We start from the raw sequence: 20,594 nt of genomic DNA, 5'->3' as shown, positions 1-20,594 counted from the left end.
CAAGTCCCTGCTTTCACCAGAAAAGGTCAAGTTTAAGCAGTAGCTCAGCAATCCAGGGCAGCCTAACAATGCTTTGCTGACACTAACTAGCAGGTCACTATAGACTAAAGAGACAATTCTTTATCTTTTCACAGAGATTATAGGCAAAATGGTAATGGAATTATGAAGGAGGAAAAGGCCTGAGAACTCTGCAAGACCAATTCCATTTATATTATATTACCATAAAATCACAGAACGTTTTGGGTTGGAAAGGACCTGAAAGATCATCCCTTTCCAACCTCCCTGCCATGGGCAGAGACACCTTCCACTAGACCAGGTTGCTCAGAGCCACAGCCAACCTGGACCAGTTATGTTCTTGTCTTCCTTCTCCAGGATATGGCTCTCCAGTGCTGCCTCTGTGACCCTGAGACTTGAAAAATATATTTAATAATGGTGACTCAGACAATTATTAATCCTCCTTGTCTTTTTATAGCTTCAGGGAGATTTACACAGAGTTGATTACTAGGTATCACTCTGTTTATCCCGGTGTTCCTTGCACAATCCAGTTGCCCAACACCAGATTTCACTTTTTTCTTGCCAAGCTTGCTGTGCCTGCATGTCATGTGCTCGGAGTGTTCCCAGGACAGTTCCTGCTGTGAGTGCCTGCATTGCACTCTGCCTCCTGCTCTGGGGCTTGGCATGGAGGCAGTGGGTGAGCCAGCTCCCGGCGCTCTGCACTCGCTGGAGGTCACAGCACAGAGATGCCACCGCAGGAATTTCTGGCTGCTCTGGTGGAAAATAACCAGGAGAGACCAAAAGAGTGTCATGAATTTAGGGTGAGACTCAAGGGCACTGTGCTGCTGCCCCCTCTCCTTTATCAGGCTCTGGCAGCCCATTAGTAATGGCATCAGATGGGATGTTTGATTGTCTGAAATGGTAGAGATTCTGAGATTAATTGCACAGCCACAGGGTGTGCAATGCTATTCCAGATGCCCCGGAGTGTCCCACCCCAGCCCCAGCCCGGTAAGGGTCTCACAGGTGGCTGTCACATCCCCAGCTCCATGCAGGTATCCTGGATGCCTTAGTGTATTTCTAAAACAGACCGTGAATCCTGTGTTTAGGCACCCGAATCACTTACTGACTGTCAGAAGCAACTACAGCTGATGGAATATATTTCATTAAAACTGCTTTCAATGGAAAATTGTGTTTCTAAGTGAGCTCTTGGTTCCTTTATTTTTACATTTGCATCATGTGCTTTTTGAGGGAAAGGTCAAATTTGTGAGGAAGTTGGATGCTGCAAAATGGAAATATTTGCTGGAAATGAGAACTGGTGGTATTTGAATTGTCACTGTAAATTTGCAGGTTTCAGTTGGCTAAGAGAAATAGACATTTTTCAAACTGCTCTGTAATGTGTCCTTCCCAGCACTGTCAATGCCAGCAGTGATTGCTGCCCGACAGAAGTGCCTGAGACTGCTGCAACACAAACATTCCTCAACACTGACCCAGATAACCTGTGCTGTTGAACAAATTACACAGGATAACATCATTATCTCCTTATTCTGAGGCCTAAAAGTTAGATGTCTATGAAGTTTGGCACCTTTTCCAACTGCAACAGGTGAAGGAAAGAAACAGGCCTCTCCAGAAGACAATTTTTTAACTTAAAATAGATGCATCAAATGAGCACAACAATCACACTCTGTGTGCTGTTTCTTCCTACCACCTGCAGAGGAATCTGCTCCTCTCTGGACTGTAAACTCTGCAGGAGTAGCCTTGTTCACAGATTCATAGGATATCCTGAATTGGAAGGGACCCACAAGGACCATCAAGTCCAACTCCTGGGCCTGCACAGAGCCACCCCAAAACTCACAACATGTGCCTTAGAGGTTCACACTCTGCCTTCGTACACTGAAGGGCAAAACAGGGGTGGGTTATTGCCCTATCTCAAAATAATTTAAAATGAGTTGTTGATATTTTTTGTATAAAGTCTGTACCTCTACAAATACAATGCCAATTGAAATAAATTCAGTCAATAGTATTACCAAATGCAATTGTCATTGTGATTGCCTGCTAATGACTACATGGAAAACCTTGGGAACCTGGGCAGAAGCTTTCTTTCAAGTGCAGTTCCTAGAATGTTTTCCTTCCTTGTGGATCTAAGATGCCACAAAGGGAATGAAGGAGAAAGAGAGGGAAAAGGAGGAAGGGAGGGACGGAGGGAGGCAGGAAGGGAGAGAATCTGAGTTTCATGGGGAGAGAAACTGTGAACCTCCAAACTTAAATACATTAATTTTCATTCTAACTTCAAAGACACATATATTTAAAATATTTTCAATCAAGCCCAGGAAAAAAATTAACTCCTTGTGCAAGGCTGCTTTCATTCTCAGACTGCAGTTTTTCTGTTTGCATTTTTTATGCCATTTTCCTCATCCACTCAGCCATGTATTTTTAGCTTGATTTGACATGAATTTCCTCCCTGTCCTTTTTTTACATATACTTACTCATCTGCACTGACCTTATTTTGACTCTTAGCAAGTGACACACTTATGACAGATGCATGCACTCACAGGACTAGAATGCATTCATGTACATTCCCTGTGTATCTTCAGGCTCCACACTGTCCTTGCTTCTCACCAGAAATTACCACTGAAAAAAATACGCCCCACTGAAGATCATTGTCCCAGCTATTCAGTCTGTCCCTTGAACCTAGATGTTGCCTGGTGCTATAAAAATATGGTAGGAAGCCTTTAATTTCTAAATTCCACATTTGGATGCATTGTAACATGGCGATGATCACCTTGCATTTTCAGTATCTTGTTTAAATGTCACAGTCCTTCAATGCTACAGCTGTTGGTGGCTCTGTGGCGCGTGATGCAATGAGGTTTTCTTGGCAAACTTCTGACTGGGCTGGACTCCATATCTCAGAAACCACGGCCATGGCTGGCAGTGTTTACTCCCTAGGTGACTATTTTAGCAAGTACTGAATGAGTAGGGAAACTGAAACAGGGCTGAGCCACGCTGGCAGAGTGATACAGGGAAATCCAGGCTGCATTTGTCCATGCAGCACTTTTCAGCACATAAATGACTTTAGCCCCTGGAGCTGACAACCCAGCATCTTTTGCAAAATGAATAAACAAAAATTTGATGTCAGACATAAAACTGCATATCCTGTTGCTAACCTGAGATAAGCACAAGCCCTTTTCATATGTGAGAGTGCATGTGATCTGATGGCTTCACACTGCTGCTGTCTCTTTTCCCTTTCCTCTCTAAAATGCCAACACTATTGGAAAATTAGTTTTATAGAACTTGTCCACTGCTGGCTGCACTCTTGCCAAGACCCCAGAGTAGTTCACAGCACGCTGCACTTTGTGCCTAACGAGCTCCTGTGCTGCAGGACTTGTCAGCCATGCTGCTCTCTGCCTGTGACCCAGCTGTGTGCTAACCTGGGTGGCTACAGCACCTCCTTTTGCAGATAATAAAACACAAAAGCATCCTCAGCTGGTGAGATAAAAGGCATTTCTGGAAAATGTGCCCAGTTCTGTAATTCTTTATTTATGAAGGCTTTCCAGAAGCCTTCTGTATGTGAAGGCTTTGGAAGAGATGTATATTCCTGAAGAATATTTAGAATTTACAGTATTTTTTTTCACAATCCTAGCTAAAGGCCCCAGATCACAGCAGTCCTTGATATAGTTGTCTGCAACATGGAAAGGCATCCCTTGTTGCAAAGCTGCTGTTGGTCATTGGCCATGCTTCAGCCCAGCTCACAAACAGGCTTCTGCAGAAGGGATGTCACAGATATTTAGGATCTGCAGACTGTGCTTGAAGAGCTCTATGGACATTCATTCTCACACCTGACAGAAAACAAACCTGGCCTAATCTCTGGGAGCAAGGCTCCCACCCAGGTGATTTTCTTACACTGAATGCACTCTGTGGTTGCCCCATTATTGCACACAGCGAAGGCCTCAGTAAAGAACGACAACTTTGGCCTGATGTTGTCGTTTATATAAACTCTGGAAGCCCTACCAGGAATCAGCTCCAGATTTCTATAGAAGGCTTTTTCTTGTCATACACATAGCCTCTTCCCAAGTTACACATGATTGGTCTCAGAAACACCCCATCATTTTATCATGGATCACCACACAAAGACTTGGGTTAGGTTTTTCCGCCTACTTTCTTACTTTCTTTCCCACCCATCCATCCATCCATCCATGTATCCATGGTCCTCTTGCCCTTCCTCTACGGTCCTGCTGTGGACACACCTCCAGTCAAGCCAACTGCCCTTGGCTCACTCAACCAGCTCTGAAGGCCTTTACAAAGTACAGCTCTTAAAAAGCCACTCTTAGGGACAGGAGAGCAATTCTGCTTTTTCTAGAGGTATATGGCTGCTTTAGGCTCCTCTGCTTTTTATGAACTTCCCTGAGTTTTTCTTTGTCAGATTTATTATATCCAGAGCAATACTGATGTCCCAAAACTAAATTCAGAACATTTTGGATTATCTTGTTCTGCAGCCAGTGCAATGAAACAACTCTGTGCTGCTTTCCAAAACAGATGTGATGTTTCATAGCAATTCCAGTCAATTCAGAGCAAGTGCCATCTCTCTGCAGGTCATAGCTCTGTCTCCTTTCTCTGTAAAACTATTTGTTGATGTATTTATTTTGGCAATTTCCAATTCAGATACATTTTGGTACACTTTTTCCTCATGCTTCTCCCATTTTTGTGCAACAGGATATTTTGCCCTCTAGGATAACCAGATGGGTTTAAGGACTGAGACTTGAGCTGGTGTGAGCTGGCAGTGTCCTAAGGTCCTTGGAGTTGCAGTGATTTACACCAACACTGGTTATTAACTTTCTCATATATTAGTTTCAATGCCCCTCTATCAATATGGCTAATATGTGTCATATGATCACTTTATTTTTTGGTAGGAATTAAGATCTTTTAATTTTATATTACCAAACCCAGCCGCAGACCTGACTGAATCCAAATTTATATACAAATCATTACCTGACTATACTTACATGTGTCTAGAGAAGGAAAGATCCAGCAGTCACTGGCAGTCTCCATCTACTTATGGAGTAGATTCCTCTCCAATGCACACACTTCACGTTCCCAAAGTTTCTTATTTCAGGCTTTCTGATGGTCCTGGTCTTCAAGGCACAAACAGATAAGGCACTTTGTTCTGCTTCAGGCATGTGGCTGGCCAAAGGCATTTATCTGATGTTAGGGAAAGATATTTTATTTGATTAAAAAAACCTTTTGTCTTTCTCAATCCAGAATTTGGCATTCAAGTACAGCAAAGTAACTATCTAAACCACAGACAGGGCAGGCAGCTCAGCAGGAATTACTGAGAATAAAAAGACTTTGTTTCTGTGTGACAAAAGCCAAAGTTGAATGATTTGAAAATTCATTTATTGCTCATCTAAACCACAATGGGTTTCTGCTGCTGCAAATGTCTCCCTTTTCCATTCTTAATATGTCTATTATAGACTCATATCCTCCCCTCTCAGTTTGTACATGTTTGGTGACACTGCTGGTCACAATATACCAGCACCAAGAAACCACAGTTATCACTAAAGATGCCACTATAGTAAACAGCTAAAAATTCCATCCTACCTACTCATTATTCTGGGAACTGTAATGGGATATGCACTGAATTACTGCAGACTTTGTAATATGGAAAGCTCTGTCAAAGTCTTTGCAGTGAAATACCAAGCTTGGGGCAATGCAATATACAAATATTTCTAAAAAATTGTATTCAATATCAGTGCAATGAGAAAGGGAAGAATTCATTAATAGAATAATAATGAATATAATGTTATAATGAATATATATGATATATAAATGAATGTAACAGCATTATTCTCCCATGTCCCACCCATGCATATAATTTTTATTGTGATGCTTTTACCATCCCTAAGACAGGCTAAAGCCAATTGTTTTCTGCTTCACATTGTACATTTTCCTCAAAAGGCTCAAACCTGCGATGAAAACATAGCTTCTGGAATAAGGAGATGTGCAATTTTGTCCTCAATCACTAAAGTCAAGCACATGGGAAAGTCATTGCAGAAGCAGGTGTTCAGGAGGAGGGGAGCTGGGCTGGCAGCTTCAGCTGGGGACAAGGATTTCATCCCCACCATGTCTGTGCCTGAAAGCAGTACAGGCTGCAGCACAGCCCCTCACCACTGCCCCCAGCCCAGCTGGGAGCATGGTCATGGGGCAAACAGCCCAACACATATGACTTTCCTTCTAATTATTGAATCACAGAATGTTAAGGGTTGGAAGGGACCTTAAAGATCATCCAGTCCCAACCTCCACTGCCATGGGCAGGGACACTCCCACTATACCAGGCTGACCCAGGCCTTATCCAGCCTGGCCTTGGACACTGCCAGGGATGGGGCACCCACAATTTCCCCATGGCAACTGTTCCAGTGTCTCACCACCTTCATGGTAAAAGATTTCTTCCTTATATCTAATCTAAATTTCCAGTTTTCCAATTTATGCCCACTACTCCCTGTTCTGTCACTACAGTTCCTGACGAATAGTCCCTCTCCAGCTCCTCTGTAAGCCCCTTCAGCTACTGGAAGGTTTCTATGAGGTCTCCATGCAACCTTCTCCAGGCTGAACAGCCCCAACTTTCCCAGCCTATCAGAGAATCACAGAATATCCCGAGCCAGAAAGGATTCATCAGGATCACCAAGTCCAGCTCCTAGCCCAGCACAGGACACCACCATGTGCCTGAGAGTGTTTTCCAAATGCTTACTGAGCTCTGTCAGGCTTGGTACCAAGCTGTGATCACTGTCCTGGGAAGCCTGTCCCCATGCCCAGCCACCCTGGATGAAAAACCCTTGCCTGATATCCAACCTAAACCTCCCCTGGCTCAGCTTCAGGCCATTCCTTTAGGTCCCGTCACTGGTCATGAAATGGAAGAGATCAGTACCTGTGCCTCCACCTTCTCCCGTGAGGATGTTCAAGACCCTGATGAGGCCTCCCCTCAGTCTCCTCTCCTCCAGGCTGAACAAACCAAGGGCCCTCAGCCGCTCCTCATTCGGCCTCCAGAACTCCCCCACCCTCCTGGCCTCTTCTGGACATTCCCTAATAGCTTAATACCTTTCTTACACTGTGGTGCTCAACACTGCACACAGGACTCAACGTGAAGCGCTCCTCTTATCAACTTCGTGGCGCTCCTCTGGAGCTGCTCCAGAGTCCCAGTTGCGGTACCCAAAGCCTCTCGGAGGCAGAGCAGCGGGGTGCGGGCGGTCCCGCCGGAGCATCCCCACGCTCCCCCCACGCTGCCCGTGCCCGGCCCGGCCGAGGCCCGGCGGGCGCTGCGGAGGCTGCGCGGGGCGGGGACTGCGGAAGATGGCGGAGGCCGAGTGAGTCCCGGCGTTGCGGAGGGGCCGGGCCGGGCCGGGCCGGGGCTGTGGTGCCGCGGTGCCGCGGGCGGGGGGCACGAGCCGGGCCGAGGCGAGGCGGGCGGGCAGCGGTGCCCCTCGGCCCCGTGCTGCCCGCGGGCCGGGGCGGTGGGGCCGGGCGCGACGGAGGGAGAGGCCGGCGGAGCCGTTCCCCGACAGCCGGGAGAGCCTGTGCCCGGCGGGGCTGCCCCAGGCCCGCGGCCCCTCCGCCGGCCGTGCGGGGCCGGGCAGGAGGTGCCGGCGCTGCCCAGGCGGGCTGGGCTCCCCCGGCCCGGGGATCCGGGGCAGAACCGCCGCTCTCGATGCCTGGAGGGGCGATGGTTTGCTTTGCTTTTGGCGTTGCCTCGCTGCAGACAGAGGGTTTCTTGCCATCTCCTGCGTGGTGTTGCCTAAATAAATTTTATTCTTGGCCACACCGCGCCGTGTCCGGTGTGTCTGTGTGGTGTCAGAAGTCGTGAATCGCTCCCGGTGCGCAGGGAGAGCGCACGGGAGCAAGACCGATCTTCTCCTTAGGAGACAGTTAAGTGACTAAGTGTTTTGGAAATGTTTAGGGCGATAATTTACTTGTTAACTTTTTGCGCAATACCAGGCAGACACCGTGTGGCTGCCTTGCAAGTCGTGTATGGTGCACGGTGTGTTGAAAAGCTTGGGCTGAATCCGAGTGTGCCAGCGAGGAAGGAAGTGCAGCTGAGGCTCTGGCCGTGCCAAGCCTGCAGCTTTCAGTGCGGTGTTACAGCTGTGAATGTGCATTCCTAAGAGATGAAGGCTCAGAAGTCGTGTTGGTTCAATATGTTGTGGTCTGTTCCTATCTGAGAGGAAACCTGCAGTAAAACATAAGGCTTGAAAGGAGACGTGGTCTCTGCTGTCTGCAGGAACAGTGGCCTCCTAGTCAGCAGGAATTGGTGCCTTTAGAGATTAATTGGTGTCTTTAGAGTAATTTAATTTCCATGGAAGGTAATGATAGTATATATCTTTGCTGTGCCAGAACATTATGAGCCCAGGCTGTCTGGGGCACTGAAGAATCTTTCCTGAGCATTGATCACTTTGCTCCGTTCCCCTGTTGCTCTGTGGCATGCCAGAAGGTCTTAGGGTCGATGGAAAATCTGGAAACTGGTCAAACAACTAATAATGATATGGGTAGGGTGAGAAACTACCAGGTGGAAACGACTGCATCCTGCTAGTTTCAGACCTTGAATTACGTTTTGTAAACATATGTCGATATATACCCACCCAGGTGCCCTCGCTGTGGTCAGGCTGTTTACCTGCTAATAAAAATACGTTGCTAGTGCCTTGAATAACTTGTAACTGCAGTGTTTGTGTATTTGATCATCAGCATTTCTGGAAAAAAAAAACCAGTAAGAGCTGATTGGTGTTTACATTAGTATTGCCATGTGGGAGAGTTGATGATTCTTAATTAGGCTGAAGATTCCTGTAGTTGAAGAATTACAAGAAGCAGAGTCTTGTTAGAGAGAGATACCAAGAGAGAGTGTAAAATGGGGAAATAATCTATGCAAGGAAATTATTAATAGATTTCATCAAAGACAGGGACTTGGGCTGATCTCTCTCAGTATTTGGGGGGATTAAACTAGATCGTCTCTAAGGTCTCTTCCAACCCAAAACATTCTATGATTCTATTTTAGTTGATAATCTTGGTGCACAAAATAGGATGCAGTAAGATTCTTGCTGATGACCCAAAGCTGGCAACGTTTGCAGGGCCAAAGAGGACTGAGAAATCCTTCAGGAAAAGTGGATTGAAGTTGGGTGCCAGAATTAAATAACACCTACCGGCTGAAATGCAGCATGCGAGGTCTGGAGCTGTACCAGGGAACAAGGACTTCAGTAACAGGAGAGAGAGAGACTTGAATGTAGTAAAGGATCACGGGGCATGAGCAAACCACTTTATGACTGAAAAAAGAAACTCTGGTCCTGTGTGGTGCTTATTAAAGAGAAATAGAAGTGTGAACTTTCTTGCACATCAGCTCAGATCATGCATTTAAAAAAAAGGAATACGCAGACTTCCGGAAGTGCCAAAAGCTGTTGGGATAGTGAAGTAAGTGGAGAGTCAAGAGTTTAGCTTATTTCCCTAGGCAAGCTAAGGCTGAGAAGGGACATAACAGTTTGAAAGCCCCTGTTAGGCGCAGTATTACTGCAAAGCTTGTAATTGGGAGCTGCAGCCTCCAATGCCATGTGTTGAAAAGACTCCTGTAAATTCTGAGAAATCCTGTGATTACCTGGTGGGCAAAACCCCAAGGGACACAGGGGAGACTCTCAGCTGAAATAGTGATGTTTTTGTGACTCCATGGTTTCATTCCTGAAGGCTAAATGTATTATCCAAGCTCCAGTGCTGTGCCATCCGGAGCAGGGAAGAAAAATCTGGAGCACCTCCTTTTTGCTTGGAGGAGTTGTGTTGCAGTGCCAGTGCCAGCCTTGATACAGACATCAATGCTGGCAGTGTGAGTCAGGAAGCAGACTAAGAAGCCCGACACTTTGGTTGTTCTCTTTCGCCCCAAGATGTGTTCATGATTACAAGTACCGTGGGGAATTGGCTGTGTAGATGAGATCTTGTGTTCTTAGGAAGACACTGTTGCCTCCCCAAACTGCCAGTGGGAAGTTTTGTAGGAACAGAACTGTTTTTCTTTTTTTTTTCTGCCTGCTGGAACTTTTTTTCACGTGGTGGAGGATGCCATGATGTGGCATCACATCTTCTGTGCAGTTGACTGGAGTATCTTAACTAGCCTGGATGAATTTAACTTGCCTTTGGCTTTCAGTCAGCGGAAGTGAATGAATGCTGGGTCCTCTGCTCTGCTGCTGTATCTTCAGAGAGCTTCCTCCAGATCTGCTGGAGCTGAGATGAAAGGGGATGGATGTTCTGGTTTGGCTCCCCATATGCCATAAATAAGAGTTAACAGAAGCCGCCACCAGCTGGCAGTTTCAAATTTAAAAACAATGTCAGGGCTTTTTTTCTGAAGTTCCAGGTGGCTAAGCTGTCGATCAAAATCGTTGTTATACATGAATGTGGCACTGAATCCATGTATAACAAGATTCATGATGGACAGGTTTGGTTTTTTTTAAAAAGAGGGATTGGGATGGGAACTCTGCCATTCCTGTAGTGCCAGCAGTTACTCATGTCAGAGGCTTCCTAGTGCGAAGGCAGGTGGAGCTCCTTTTCCTTTGCCCTCAGGTGCTTCTGTGCCTGATTACAGTTAGGATTTGTAGTAGTGTATGTCAGTTTTCACCAGAAGTGTGTGTTACTTTGGTAAATATTTCTCTGTGTTGAAGTTACTGCTCTGGTTTGCTGAGCTGTTTGCTTTTACTGGAGATTACAAACCATGTGTGCTGCAGCATTGCTGAAATTCTGACTCCAGCCCAAAAGTTACTTCTCAGATTTCACTTTCCAATTGAGAAATGTTTTTTGGTTTCTCTTTAAGAAGAGCGATCTCTGAACCTCTGTGGCTGACTTGGAATTGAGGGCTGTGTTTACATGCTGCTGAATTATATAACTTCCAGTTGTTGCTTAAAGGAGGGGAGAAAAACAATTTATTCTTACTGCAAAGCAAGCCTTTCTTCCATTTGATACCTGTGTCATTTCTTCACCTCCTAGAATGTGCTTTCCCATTCCTAGCTGTCCCATCCCATGTGTTTCCTCCTCTGTCTCCTAGTAGAAAAAGCTATTTGTAAAACCTGTTTCCTTTGTAAGGCATTTTTGCAGCTATCATTGATTCTGCTATCAAAGGACTAATTGCCTCCTCAGAAAATTCAGAAGAAAATATAATAGGCATTTTTTTAACCCAATCTCCAAATAAGAGAAATGCATGTAATGTTTCTTATATATGCATTTTCACTTTTTTTTATTATTTTTCAGGGTTTGGGTGTCTCCTAATTGAAGAGAGTCAAAATACTGATTGCAAGCAAATCCTCAGTCAGCCTCTTGGATGCCTCTGATAACATAAGAAGTCATGGCAGAAAATGATGCAATGCCAACCTTACCAAAAAAGTGTGGCCCGTACATTTCATCTGTAACCAGTCGGGGCATGAATTTGGTAATTCGTGGTGTAGTGCTGTTTTTTATTGGTGTATTTCTTGCATTAGTGTTAAACTTGCTTCAGATCCAGAGAAATGTTACTCTCTTCCCCCCTGATGTGATCACAAGCATCTTCTCCTCAGCTTGGTGGGTACCCCCCTGCTGTGGCACAGCATCAGGTAAGTTCAGTCACGTGTGTATGCCTGGTGTGCAGAGGTAGTTAGGTAGTTACAAAAAACTGTGTGAGAGGTGGGGAAGATAAATTCCCTTTCAGCATCACTGTCCTTGTTGAGCTGTTGATATCCTTCTGATCTCCCCCTGTATACACAAATGTGAATGTGTCCAGAAATTGTTCTTCTGCTGACTTCTCTTACTGTAATGTTGTTAGTAGAGCATAACCTTTGTTTTTTTCTGCTGGGTTAGAGTTTAACAATGTGAGGAGGTGATGCTGCTGCTGACCTGGAGTTGGGTTACAGGAGTGTGCTCCCAGACAGCCCTTGAAAATATCCCAGTGGTGTCAGACTGTGCAGCACACAGTGCCTTGTTTGAGCACAGCACACCACCCTGAGAAATGTTCTCTTTTATGGTCCAGCTTTCTATTTGTTCCTCCTTCCAGTCTGAGGTACAGCCTTAGCCCTGCAAAGCTGGGAGCCCTGACTGTGTCTCTGGGAGCTGAGGCTTGCAGTTTGCAGCTGTAGGGGCACGGTGCAGAACAGAACACCTCTGTGCAGTTGTGTATTTCAGATGATGTGAACATGCTCCATTTCTCCTATGACCTTCTCTGAGTTTAGCCAGTTTAAGTGAGTTGTCTGCTGTAGGTGGTAAGAACTTCTCCTCTCCTTGGAAGTATCAAGGGGTATTCCATGTTACAGGCATGATGGAATTTGACTTTCTACCTGGCTCTGAAATTCACTGGTGCTTTGGGTCAGTTTCATGCTTTACTAAGGGAATGTTCTTTGCAGCCAGTACTGGTGGATTCTGCTGTGGTGAATACAGGTGGTATATTCCTAGAGGCAAGTTTTAATCACATTGAGCAGCTCACAATTCTGAGTATTAATATGAGTCAATAAAATTGTTTTTGACATGGCATCACTGTTTTACTAATGATAATATTTAAGCCTGGTTTTTTCCTAGTAGTCTAATTGGGGTTTTTTTTGATACCTTCTTGAAATAGTACACTTCAGATGTCGTAGAGGAGCCTGATTTGAAAGGAAACCCTCCAGACAGATCCCTGAATGTTGTATTCTGCAGTGTTATGGTGGCACTTACATACCTGCTTTATCTGCTAGTTATCTTAGTCCTCTTCTTCTTGCCAAAATTCTTGATTAGTTTTTGGTTTATATCCTGCATTTCCTGCATTTTTCTTTTATGCTTTAAACTGGTCAAACTGATTGTCTTGACAAATAAGCCTGGTACAGGTTTGATCTTTTATATATGGATTAGTGGGGGTTACAGTGAGCCCCAGCTTGCTGCAGCAGCAGTGCACGAGGTTTGCAGTGTTCGCTGCAACGTTTGCACCATCAGCTGTTTGCATCAGGCTGCACCTTGTGCTCTCTTGGGTCACCTGAGAACCCTGCAGCTGCCAGTGGGAGCTCAGGAAGGTTACATCTTGCCATCATCTCACAAGAAACTTGTCAGCCTTTCTGGGTCTGATGGGTTGGTGGTTTTGATGGAAAGACTGGATATGACTTATAAAGTGTATTTGATTATAGTAGTTGATTTTAAGCTACCTGATTTAAAGGTACTGTGGCCTTAATTGGCTTTTCCTAGCAGGATTCACCCCTGTTGAGGTGTTCAGGGTCTTTTATTTTCATTATCAGTCTTCTCCGTTTTCTTTCCTTATCTTCTCTTCTAGCATACATACAGGGAACCTCTGTGGTAAATGCTGATAATTCACCCATTTTCTTACCATCTGTACTTGCACAGCCTTCCTGGAATTGATGTGAACATTTCTTTGCAGTATGGTTTATTATTATTAACAGAATAAAGGTATTTTGCATATTTATAATCAGTGGTGATCGAGGCTGCATTCAGAGAAGTCCTTTCATCCATCACCATTATTAGTCATGAGTTTTGGCCCAAGGCCTTTGGCAAGAAAATTGCTCAGGGAGGTTTTTTTTCCACTCCAACTTTACTGATGATTTATTTTCCCAAATCCTGGAGATCAGTTTCCTGTGTGGCAGAATAAAGAGCATCTGCAGTGCTACCTCCAGCAGTGTGCTGGACTGAAGGCACTGGAGACTGTACCGATGGCTCAGTCTCTGCTGTGCTCACACCACTACAGTCTAACATTAAAGCACCATTATTATTCCTTAGTGGGGTTGGTAAAAGTCTTTTTAGCTGCAGTTGCAGTAGAGAGCACATTTGTGAAGAAATACTGAAAGAGCATCACAATTCCCTCGGGCTGGAATTCCTGTATTCAGCAGCTACCATAGGCTCTTGGCTTTCTCTCTTCTGGGTGAGTTTGATAGTAGCATTGAAGAGCAAAGCATTATCCAAACAAAGCCTGCTTGTAACAAGAACAAAAGAAAACACAAAATACTGATGTTATAAACCACACCAGTACTGTGGTATATTGGTTTTGCAGCTATTTTAAACGTTTGATGCGTGGGATTTTTGGAAGTGCCAACCTGCAAGCTATTAGTGCTCTTTCTGAACTACAGTTCAGATTTTGGTGTGGGAGAGAGCTCTGTCATCCTCTGCCCCTGGTTCAAATTGTCTCTGTATTGCTACTTCTGCTGCAGTGGTTGAAGATGCTGCTGAAGCTTACAGGGCTTTTTAAAATAATGAAATTCTTTGAAATTCCTCTTCTTTTACAGTGTGTGTTTTTGTGCTGTTTGTCCTTAAAAGATCTGTTTTAGTAGTGACTGTAATTGTCAAAGTCTAGATGGTCTTTATTCTAGTTCAATGTTGCCAGTGCTTTAACTTCAGGGCCTTTTTTCTTTTCTGTCTCCACAGCTGTGATTGGGTTATTGTACCCCTGCATGGACAGACATCTGGGAGAGCCACATAAGTTCAAGAGAGAATGGTCCAGTGTAATGCGATGTGTAGCAGTCTTTGTGGGAATAAACCATGCCAGTGCTGTATCCTATATTCAAATCACATTAGTGGGAACAATTGGGCTTCCACTTAAAAAAACTCACACAGTCAGTCATGGTGAATTGTTGTTAAAGGTGTAACATGCACATTTTTTCAAGGGAAATGCAGAATATGTGTTAATGTCAAACTTGTAGCAGTATTGGAAGTGATGAATCTCACATCTTTTTGTTCTGAAAAATAGTTTAATTAGAAATGTCTTGATATTGGGCTCTATCTTACTTAGAGTCTTTATGTTCTTTGAATAATTAGTGTGGGAAGATACTCATGTGGTAGGTATTACAGAAAAGTGCTTTAGGACGTTCCAAGCTGATGTCTTTTTAATGCTCTAATAAGAAGTTGAGGCCCTGTCTTGAGTCTTAAGTGAAGCACATGCACTTTGCAAAGAGTGGGAAAAACTCAGGACCAGGAATACCCAGGAATATACAGTGCCAGGAAGTGTTGCTACCCCTGTCTGCAAAGGATGCCGTCCTTCATGCCAAGAGAGTACCCTGGGTGACAGAGTGCTTTTCTCATGGTGCACTTTGCTGGCAGTGCTGTGGGTCCTGAGGCTTTCTGTAGATATGTGTAGTGCCTCCTCTGTCAGCTGAAACCAGGGTCTGCTTGTGAAAATTGGAGTCTCGTGAAGAAAGTTGATCATCTCTGTGACTCAAATCTCCATCAGTGTCAGCTCCAACACAGTTCACAGAAATGCTGCTAAAAGTTCTGTTCATGTGCTACTGAATCTCCTCATTCCCAGGAAGAGAGGGCACGTTAAGTGAAAGGTGGGAGAGCTGGCTGAATTCTCACTGAGGCCACTGCTGAGTTTTGTTGTGTAGTTTTTTCCTCACCCTCTGCAATCCAGTATGGCCTGATGAGCTGGAGCTGCCAACATTCTGAGTCACTCCCACTGTCCCTCACAAACCTCACTCTCCTTGCCAAAGATGCACTGGTCTGCTGCTGTGGTTCTTGCTGACCTGGCCTGTACCTCTTGGGTCAGCCCGTGGCAACTTTGGGGCTTTTAAGAAATAAGAATTGATAGCTCCTCTTTGCATGGGTCTGGTTATTTACAGCAAATTTTCTTCAGTTCTCTAACAGCTGTTCCCCATATTCCAGGACATCAGTAATGTACTGTCTGTATTTCCTGCTTGACAGCTCTCCAGACTGCTCTCTCTTCAGCTACTGCCAGTTCTGCACACTGCCAGATTTGGTGAGGGTTCTGATCTTCTTTGACACTTTCTCTGAAGCTATTGATTTTTATCCTCTAATTATTTATTTCAGTTCGTCAAGCTTGTTTCTCATTTCTGCTAGGTCTCTCTCCAGATTTTTGTGAGAAAATAGAACAGTGGTTTCTATATTGTCATTTCATAAATTTGTTTTCATGCCTATGAAACATGACAGGCCCCTTTTTAATTACCTGTTTTGGACAGGAGCAATGAGAATGAGTTGGTGTTTTCAAAACATTTTGAAGGATGTAAAACACACAGAGATATCTGAAGTGACTTCACAATTCTTTCACAAGTTGACAAAACTGACTTTCAATGTCGATTTACATGATCACTTTCCAGTAATATTTTCATTTTGATTTATAAAATCATTAACATTAACATGCTAACGTTGAGCTGAATATAAAGCGTCATGTAATTTAAACAAAATTGCAATTAAGAGTGATAAATTGGTAAGTCCCTGTCAGTTGAAGAAGTCTAGTGCTAGATGTAAGATTTCGTATTGAGTGTAATAAAGGGCCAGGTGAGGATGAGATGTAACATATGCATTGTGTGTCTGTATAAAATGCTTCATTGTTTGGTAGGTGAAGAGGCTCTTCACTCTAGTACAGTGCAAAGACCCTAAAATTTGAAGAAGTGTTGTAAGTTTTTAGTTTCCTGAAATACTGACAATTACAAGGCTTATTTCCTCACATCTCATAGCTGTGTGAGAGCTGATACAGGTTGCACTGTACTTTTCTTAATGGTATTTTTTTCTGTTGTGCCTAAATATAAACAGGATGACAAAAATTGCTGTATACTTGTACATGGTATTTCCAAGCTTATCCTTAACAACCAACACAGAAGGTGGATTTTGCCAACAATATCCAGCTGTCTCTCACTTTGGCAGCCCTGTCCATTGGGCTGTGGTGGACCTTTGACAGGTCACGAAGTGGCTTTGGTCTTGGAGTAGGAATTGCTTTCCTGGCCACATTGGTGTCACAGCTTCTGGTATACAATGGAGTTTATCAGTAAGTATTTGCTCCCCTCAGGTGAAAGGATAATGTTCTGAAGCTGTTAACATTAAATCAGAATAACTGAAGGGGTTTGATTTGACATGACTTTCAAAGCTGTCAGCACCTAATTTTGAGCACAGCATAAATTGGACTGTTCATGAAAGCTCTTTATGTGTGTGTAAGTGAGAAATCTAGTTGGAAATGCTAATTGAAATAAAATTGCTACTTTGCCAACAATGTAACAGGCTTTGTTTGGTTGAACAAATGCAGCTATAATCAATAAGAAGCCTTGATTTGTTTGCTGCAAGAAATTAAATTTCTGTAACACATATATTTTTGAGTTGATATGTCCTAATAATTGTGAATTTGTCTTGTGATTGGAGGACTCTCTGTATTGCACAATGCTGAGCTCAAAAATGTGCATTCTTTTCCAGATACACCTCTCCAGACTTCCTCTATGTTCGTTCCTGGTTGCCATGTATATTTTTTGCTGGTGGAATAACAATGGGCAATATTGGCAGGCAGCTGGCAATGGTGAGTTTGGAGGGAGAGGAGGGTTGATTGCCTTCCAGTAAAAGTTTAAGTGTACTTATCATTTCTTCCTCCATGTGTACCAGCCAGCTATTTGGCTCAAGGGCGTGCAGTGAGGTAGAAATCAGCAATCATTGCTTGCTGATGTACTTGGTGAGCTGATTATACTGTTACTCAGAGCACACCCATGTTTTGCTCTGTACACTCTGTTGCATACTTTTAGGACCATGAGCTAAGTAAGAGCTCCTGTGTTTAGTGGGAAATCAGGCCATCCCCAAAGTCTGACCTGCTCAGGGGACAGAAATTGCAGCCACCAGTATGTGCACAGAACTTACAGAGATCAGACTTCTCTGGGTGGAGTTTAACAAGTGCTATTTTATCACCTGTTTTGTAGAAAAATCACTTTCTTAGGTCCTTTTTACTAGTTATATAAATTAATATTATTTTGTCAACTTCTGTTTTTCAGTATGAATGCAAAGTCATTGCAGAGAAGTCTCACGAGGACTGAGAGGAAACAATATGCACCTTTTAAACAGGAAAATGTCTGACGAATGACTGTTGGAGGAGCATAAGGAACACTTGATTATGAAATTGCCAAAATGCAATTTTTTCCCTTGAGTGATATACTGTACTGCAATCTGTGATTGCTGCTTCTAATAGAAACCTTGATGTCTGATTTTGATTACTGTGAAGTTACAATAGTATGCAATACATTTGACAATATTGGTTCAATTATAGGATTCTTTTTTCCAAATCTAAACAGTTTACCATAAATTCCTGTCAGTCTGTCATGTTGCAGTGCCAAACTGAACCTTTGCACTATGTTTCTGTAGCTGAAACTTCTTGCTTCACTTTATCTTGAAAGTTTTGAGGAATTTGTTCTTAACAGCTGGTGAAAGACGGAGGGGTTCACATTTAGCAATGAAGATCTCTGTCCATGATGATAGCCCATAATATCTGTATGAAATTTATGGATTACAGGTGAACTTTGATGCAATAAGTAACTGATTTATGCCTATTAACACAGTATATCATTCCTCTGACTCACAGTACAGGTGAGGAAACTCAATGCAGGTTCCATGGGTTATTGCCATAGTATTTCATTGTCTGTAGTAGAAGTATCACAGAAATGGAAACTGAATCTGGAAACTATTTGCTATTTTTCCCTTGGTACTCCCAGCATATATGTTTGGTTTTGAATTTATGTGAACCATGGACCGATTCTGAAACTGCTTGTGTGCAAAACAGGATACAGTTCAGGTCATTCTTGTACAATCCTTTAAGCTGATTTGTGTTGATAGGAAAAGCAACTTAGGGAGTTTTTATTGCAAAATTTAATTCTGCTGAAGGAAATCAGCCACTACCATATAGTGTCATAAACCCTTCCATTACCAATGTTACTCTGGGTGGTCCTTGTCCACCCCCTGCTCTGTTGGCAGGGATCAGCAGGGATGTATTCTAGGTACTACGATGGAGCCCCTTGTTGCTGTTACTGTGTCCAGGCAACCATAAATGTATTTGTTCTTGTAGCAGTTTTCTGAGGTACAGAAATGCTGTTACCCCTGTTTGACAGGTGCCTGTGCACAGACAGCCTGGTAGGGCAGTAAGCTGAAATGGGCTGTGTGCTGATCAGTTCCTTTCTTAAGAAGGTTTTTAATGTGTGACCCATATTTGGGGGCATACATGGAATTTTCTCTTGGCTTTGCAGCTCCCTTTTAAGACCATGAGCTAGAAGAAGTGCAAGAAGGCAGAAAGCAGATTTCAAGAGGACACTGCTAACCTGTGCCTGCAGTGAGTTTGGCATGGGATGTCTCCACTTTGTTTTCCCCTTCTGTCTTCGTTGATGATGTTTAAATGTATTTGTTTTCCTTTTTTTTGTCTTTAAGTACTATTTTTTAAGTCTTCCATGAAAGGTTTATAAGACATGTTACAGTCACCTAGGGAGGCTGGAGCTGGTCCAAAGAATAAGTAGATGTTTAGACAAGTTTTTATTAATAAATGTGTGAATGCATTGTACATGAAGCTTGAGCTAGGCAACTTATTCAGTCTTACCTGCTTACCTCCAAGTCTGAAAAGTGTGGAATGAGCACTTCCAAAAGCATTGTAACAAAAGACATGGTCACAAAAGGAAAATTTCTTGAATGGGGAATTGTAAAAATAATAAATAAGCAAGTGATGTATGAAGAGCTTGGTTCTGCAGCTCTACAACTTCTCATCACCTGCAGCACACTGTCCCAGGGTGATGCTTCAGAAAAGCACCTACAGAGGCACTTCGCTTTAAGCAGAGGTAGAACATCTCTAAGTAGATTCCTGACTAGAGATTCTCTCTTAATCAAATCATATGGCAATAAGAAGCATTTTATTAAAAAAACCAAGCTGGGCATGAATGAAGGGTGAGTTCCTTTAGGCAGGCTCTAACAATTCTCTGAAGAAGTTGGGTCTCTCTCTTACAGTATTTCTCCTCATCCACCTTCTTTACTTCAACAAATGGCTTCAGCTTGGTGGACAGCGTGAGAAGTCCTTCTTGAGTTATCAGGGCATGAGTGGCCTAAAAATTCAGATTTCATATCCTAACTGTAAGGGGTAACATGGTACCTCAGTAGCCAGCGTGCTGACTGGGTAAACAGTGTAGTTTCATCATGACCAATGAGTGTGCACAACTGCAGATGAGTTGTTTTTGTTATTCCCATGGTGGTAGAGCTGCTGTTACCTGCCAGTCTCGATACTTACACAGAAGCAGCCTTGTGTGTGTTGAAATGTGCAGTATGTGGGAAGTGGCTGTTGTGCATCTGTGGCACCCACTCTACAGCACTTTGCACTCAGATTCAGCTAAACCTGGTTAGACTGTGCTGTCCGCTGACTTTTAAATTTCATTTTGGAAATTTTGAGCATGTTGTACAAAGGCAGCAATCATCCAAAATAAATTTGGGTGGAGTCCTTTATTATATGTGTCTTACTGTTTTTATTCTTACTTGACTAACATCAGTACAGGATCACATCGTGGGTGTCCTGTTGTTTCAAACTGTGCTGTGATTTTAGGGCTGATGTGTTCAAACACTGGGAAAGGTTCATGATGAGAATGCTGACACTAACTTTAGTGGTGTGGACATGCTGCTACTGTATAGCACATAGCTGTAACTTGGACTGTCTTAAAAACGTTGTTCAATAAAGAATGAATAAGGTATATTTTAGATACAACTTTAAAAGCACTATAACCTCTTCACCAATTAACCCTTGTAAGCTCTATGCTGTTTGAACTGGCAAATTGCTGTTAAAAGCAAAATGTGCATTAAACACAATTGCAACCTTGATTGATAGGTTTCTTCTTTCTTTAAGAAATTATATTGGTATTTAAAATACA

The 20,594-nt window shown here is 43.4% G+C and overlaps 2 protein-coding genes across 3 annotated transcripts in view; one reads left to right on the top strand and one right to left on the bottom strand.

Moving 5' to 3' along the window:
- The window catches only part of CCDC93 (coiled-coil domain containing 93), a 72,878-nt gene extending 65,705 nt beyond the window's left edge, over positions 1–7,173 (bottom strand). Inside the window, exons 1-2 of the mRNA XM_069021187.1 lie at positions 7,081–7,173; positions 4,992–5,187 (exon numbers count right to left, since the gene is read on the bottom strand). The gene's annotated coding sequence lies outside the window, so the exon portion shown is untranslated. The remainder of the gene's footprint in view (positions 1–4,991; positions 5,188–7,080) is intronic.
- Positions 7,174–7,278: 105 nt separating this feature from the next.
- Positions 7,279–20,175, top strand: INSIG2 (insulin induced gene 2). 2 transcript variants are annotated; one of them, XM_069021190.1, is made up of 6 exons: positions 7,279–7,346; positions 11,248–11,585; positions 14,365–14,489; positions 16,551–16,717; positions 17,137–17,236; positions 17,700–20,175. In XM_069021190.1, exons 2-6 carry the CDS (start codon positions 11,342–11,344, stop codon positions 17,739–17,741), a joined length of 678 nt encoding a protein of 225 aa, XP_068877291.1. In that variant the 5' UTR covers positions 7,279–7,346; positions 11,248–11,341; the 3' UTR covers positions 17,742–20,175. The 2 variants fall into 2 exon arrangements, with proteins under 2 accessions (XP_068877291.1, XP_068877292.1); XM_069021191.1 differs by lacking the exon at positions 7,279–7,346 and adding an exon at positions 7,486–7,904.
- The last annotated feature ends 419 nt before the right edge of the window (positions 20,176–20,594 follow it).

The sequence above is a fragment of the Aphelocoma coerulescens genome, chromosome 7 (genome assembly GCF_041296385.1).
Source record: "Aphelocoma coerulescens isolate FSJ_1873_10779 chromosome 7, UR_Acoe_1.0, whole genome shotgun sequence".
NCBI classification, from domain to species: Eukaryota; Metazoa; Chordata; class Aves; order Passeriformes; family Corvidae; genus Aphelocoma; species Aphelocoma coerulescens.
Note: the sequence above shows the minus strand (reverse complement) of the source record. Positions and strands in the feature narration are given on the sequence as shown.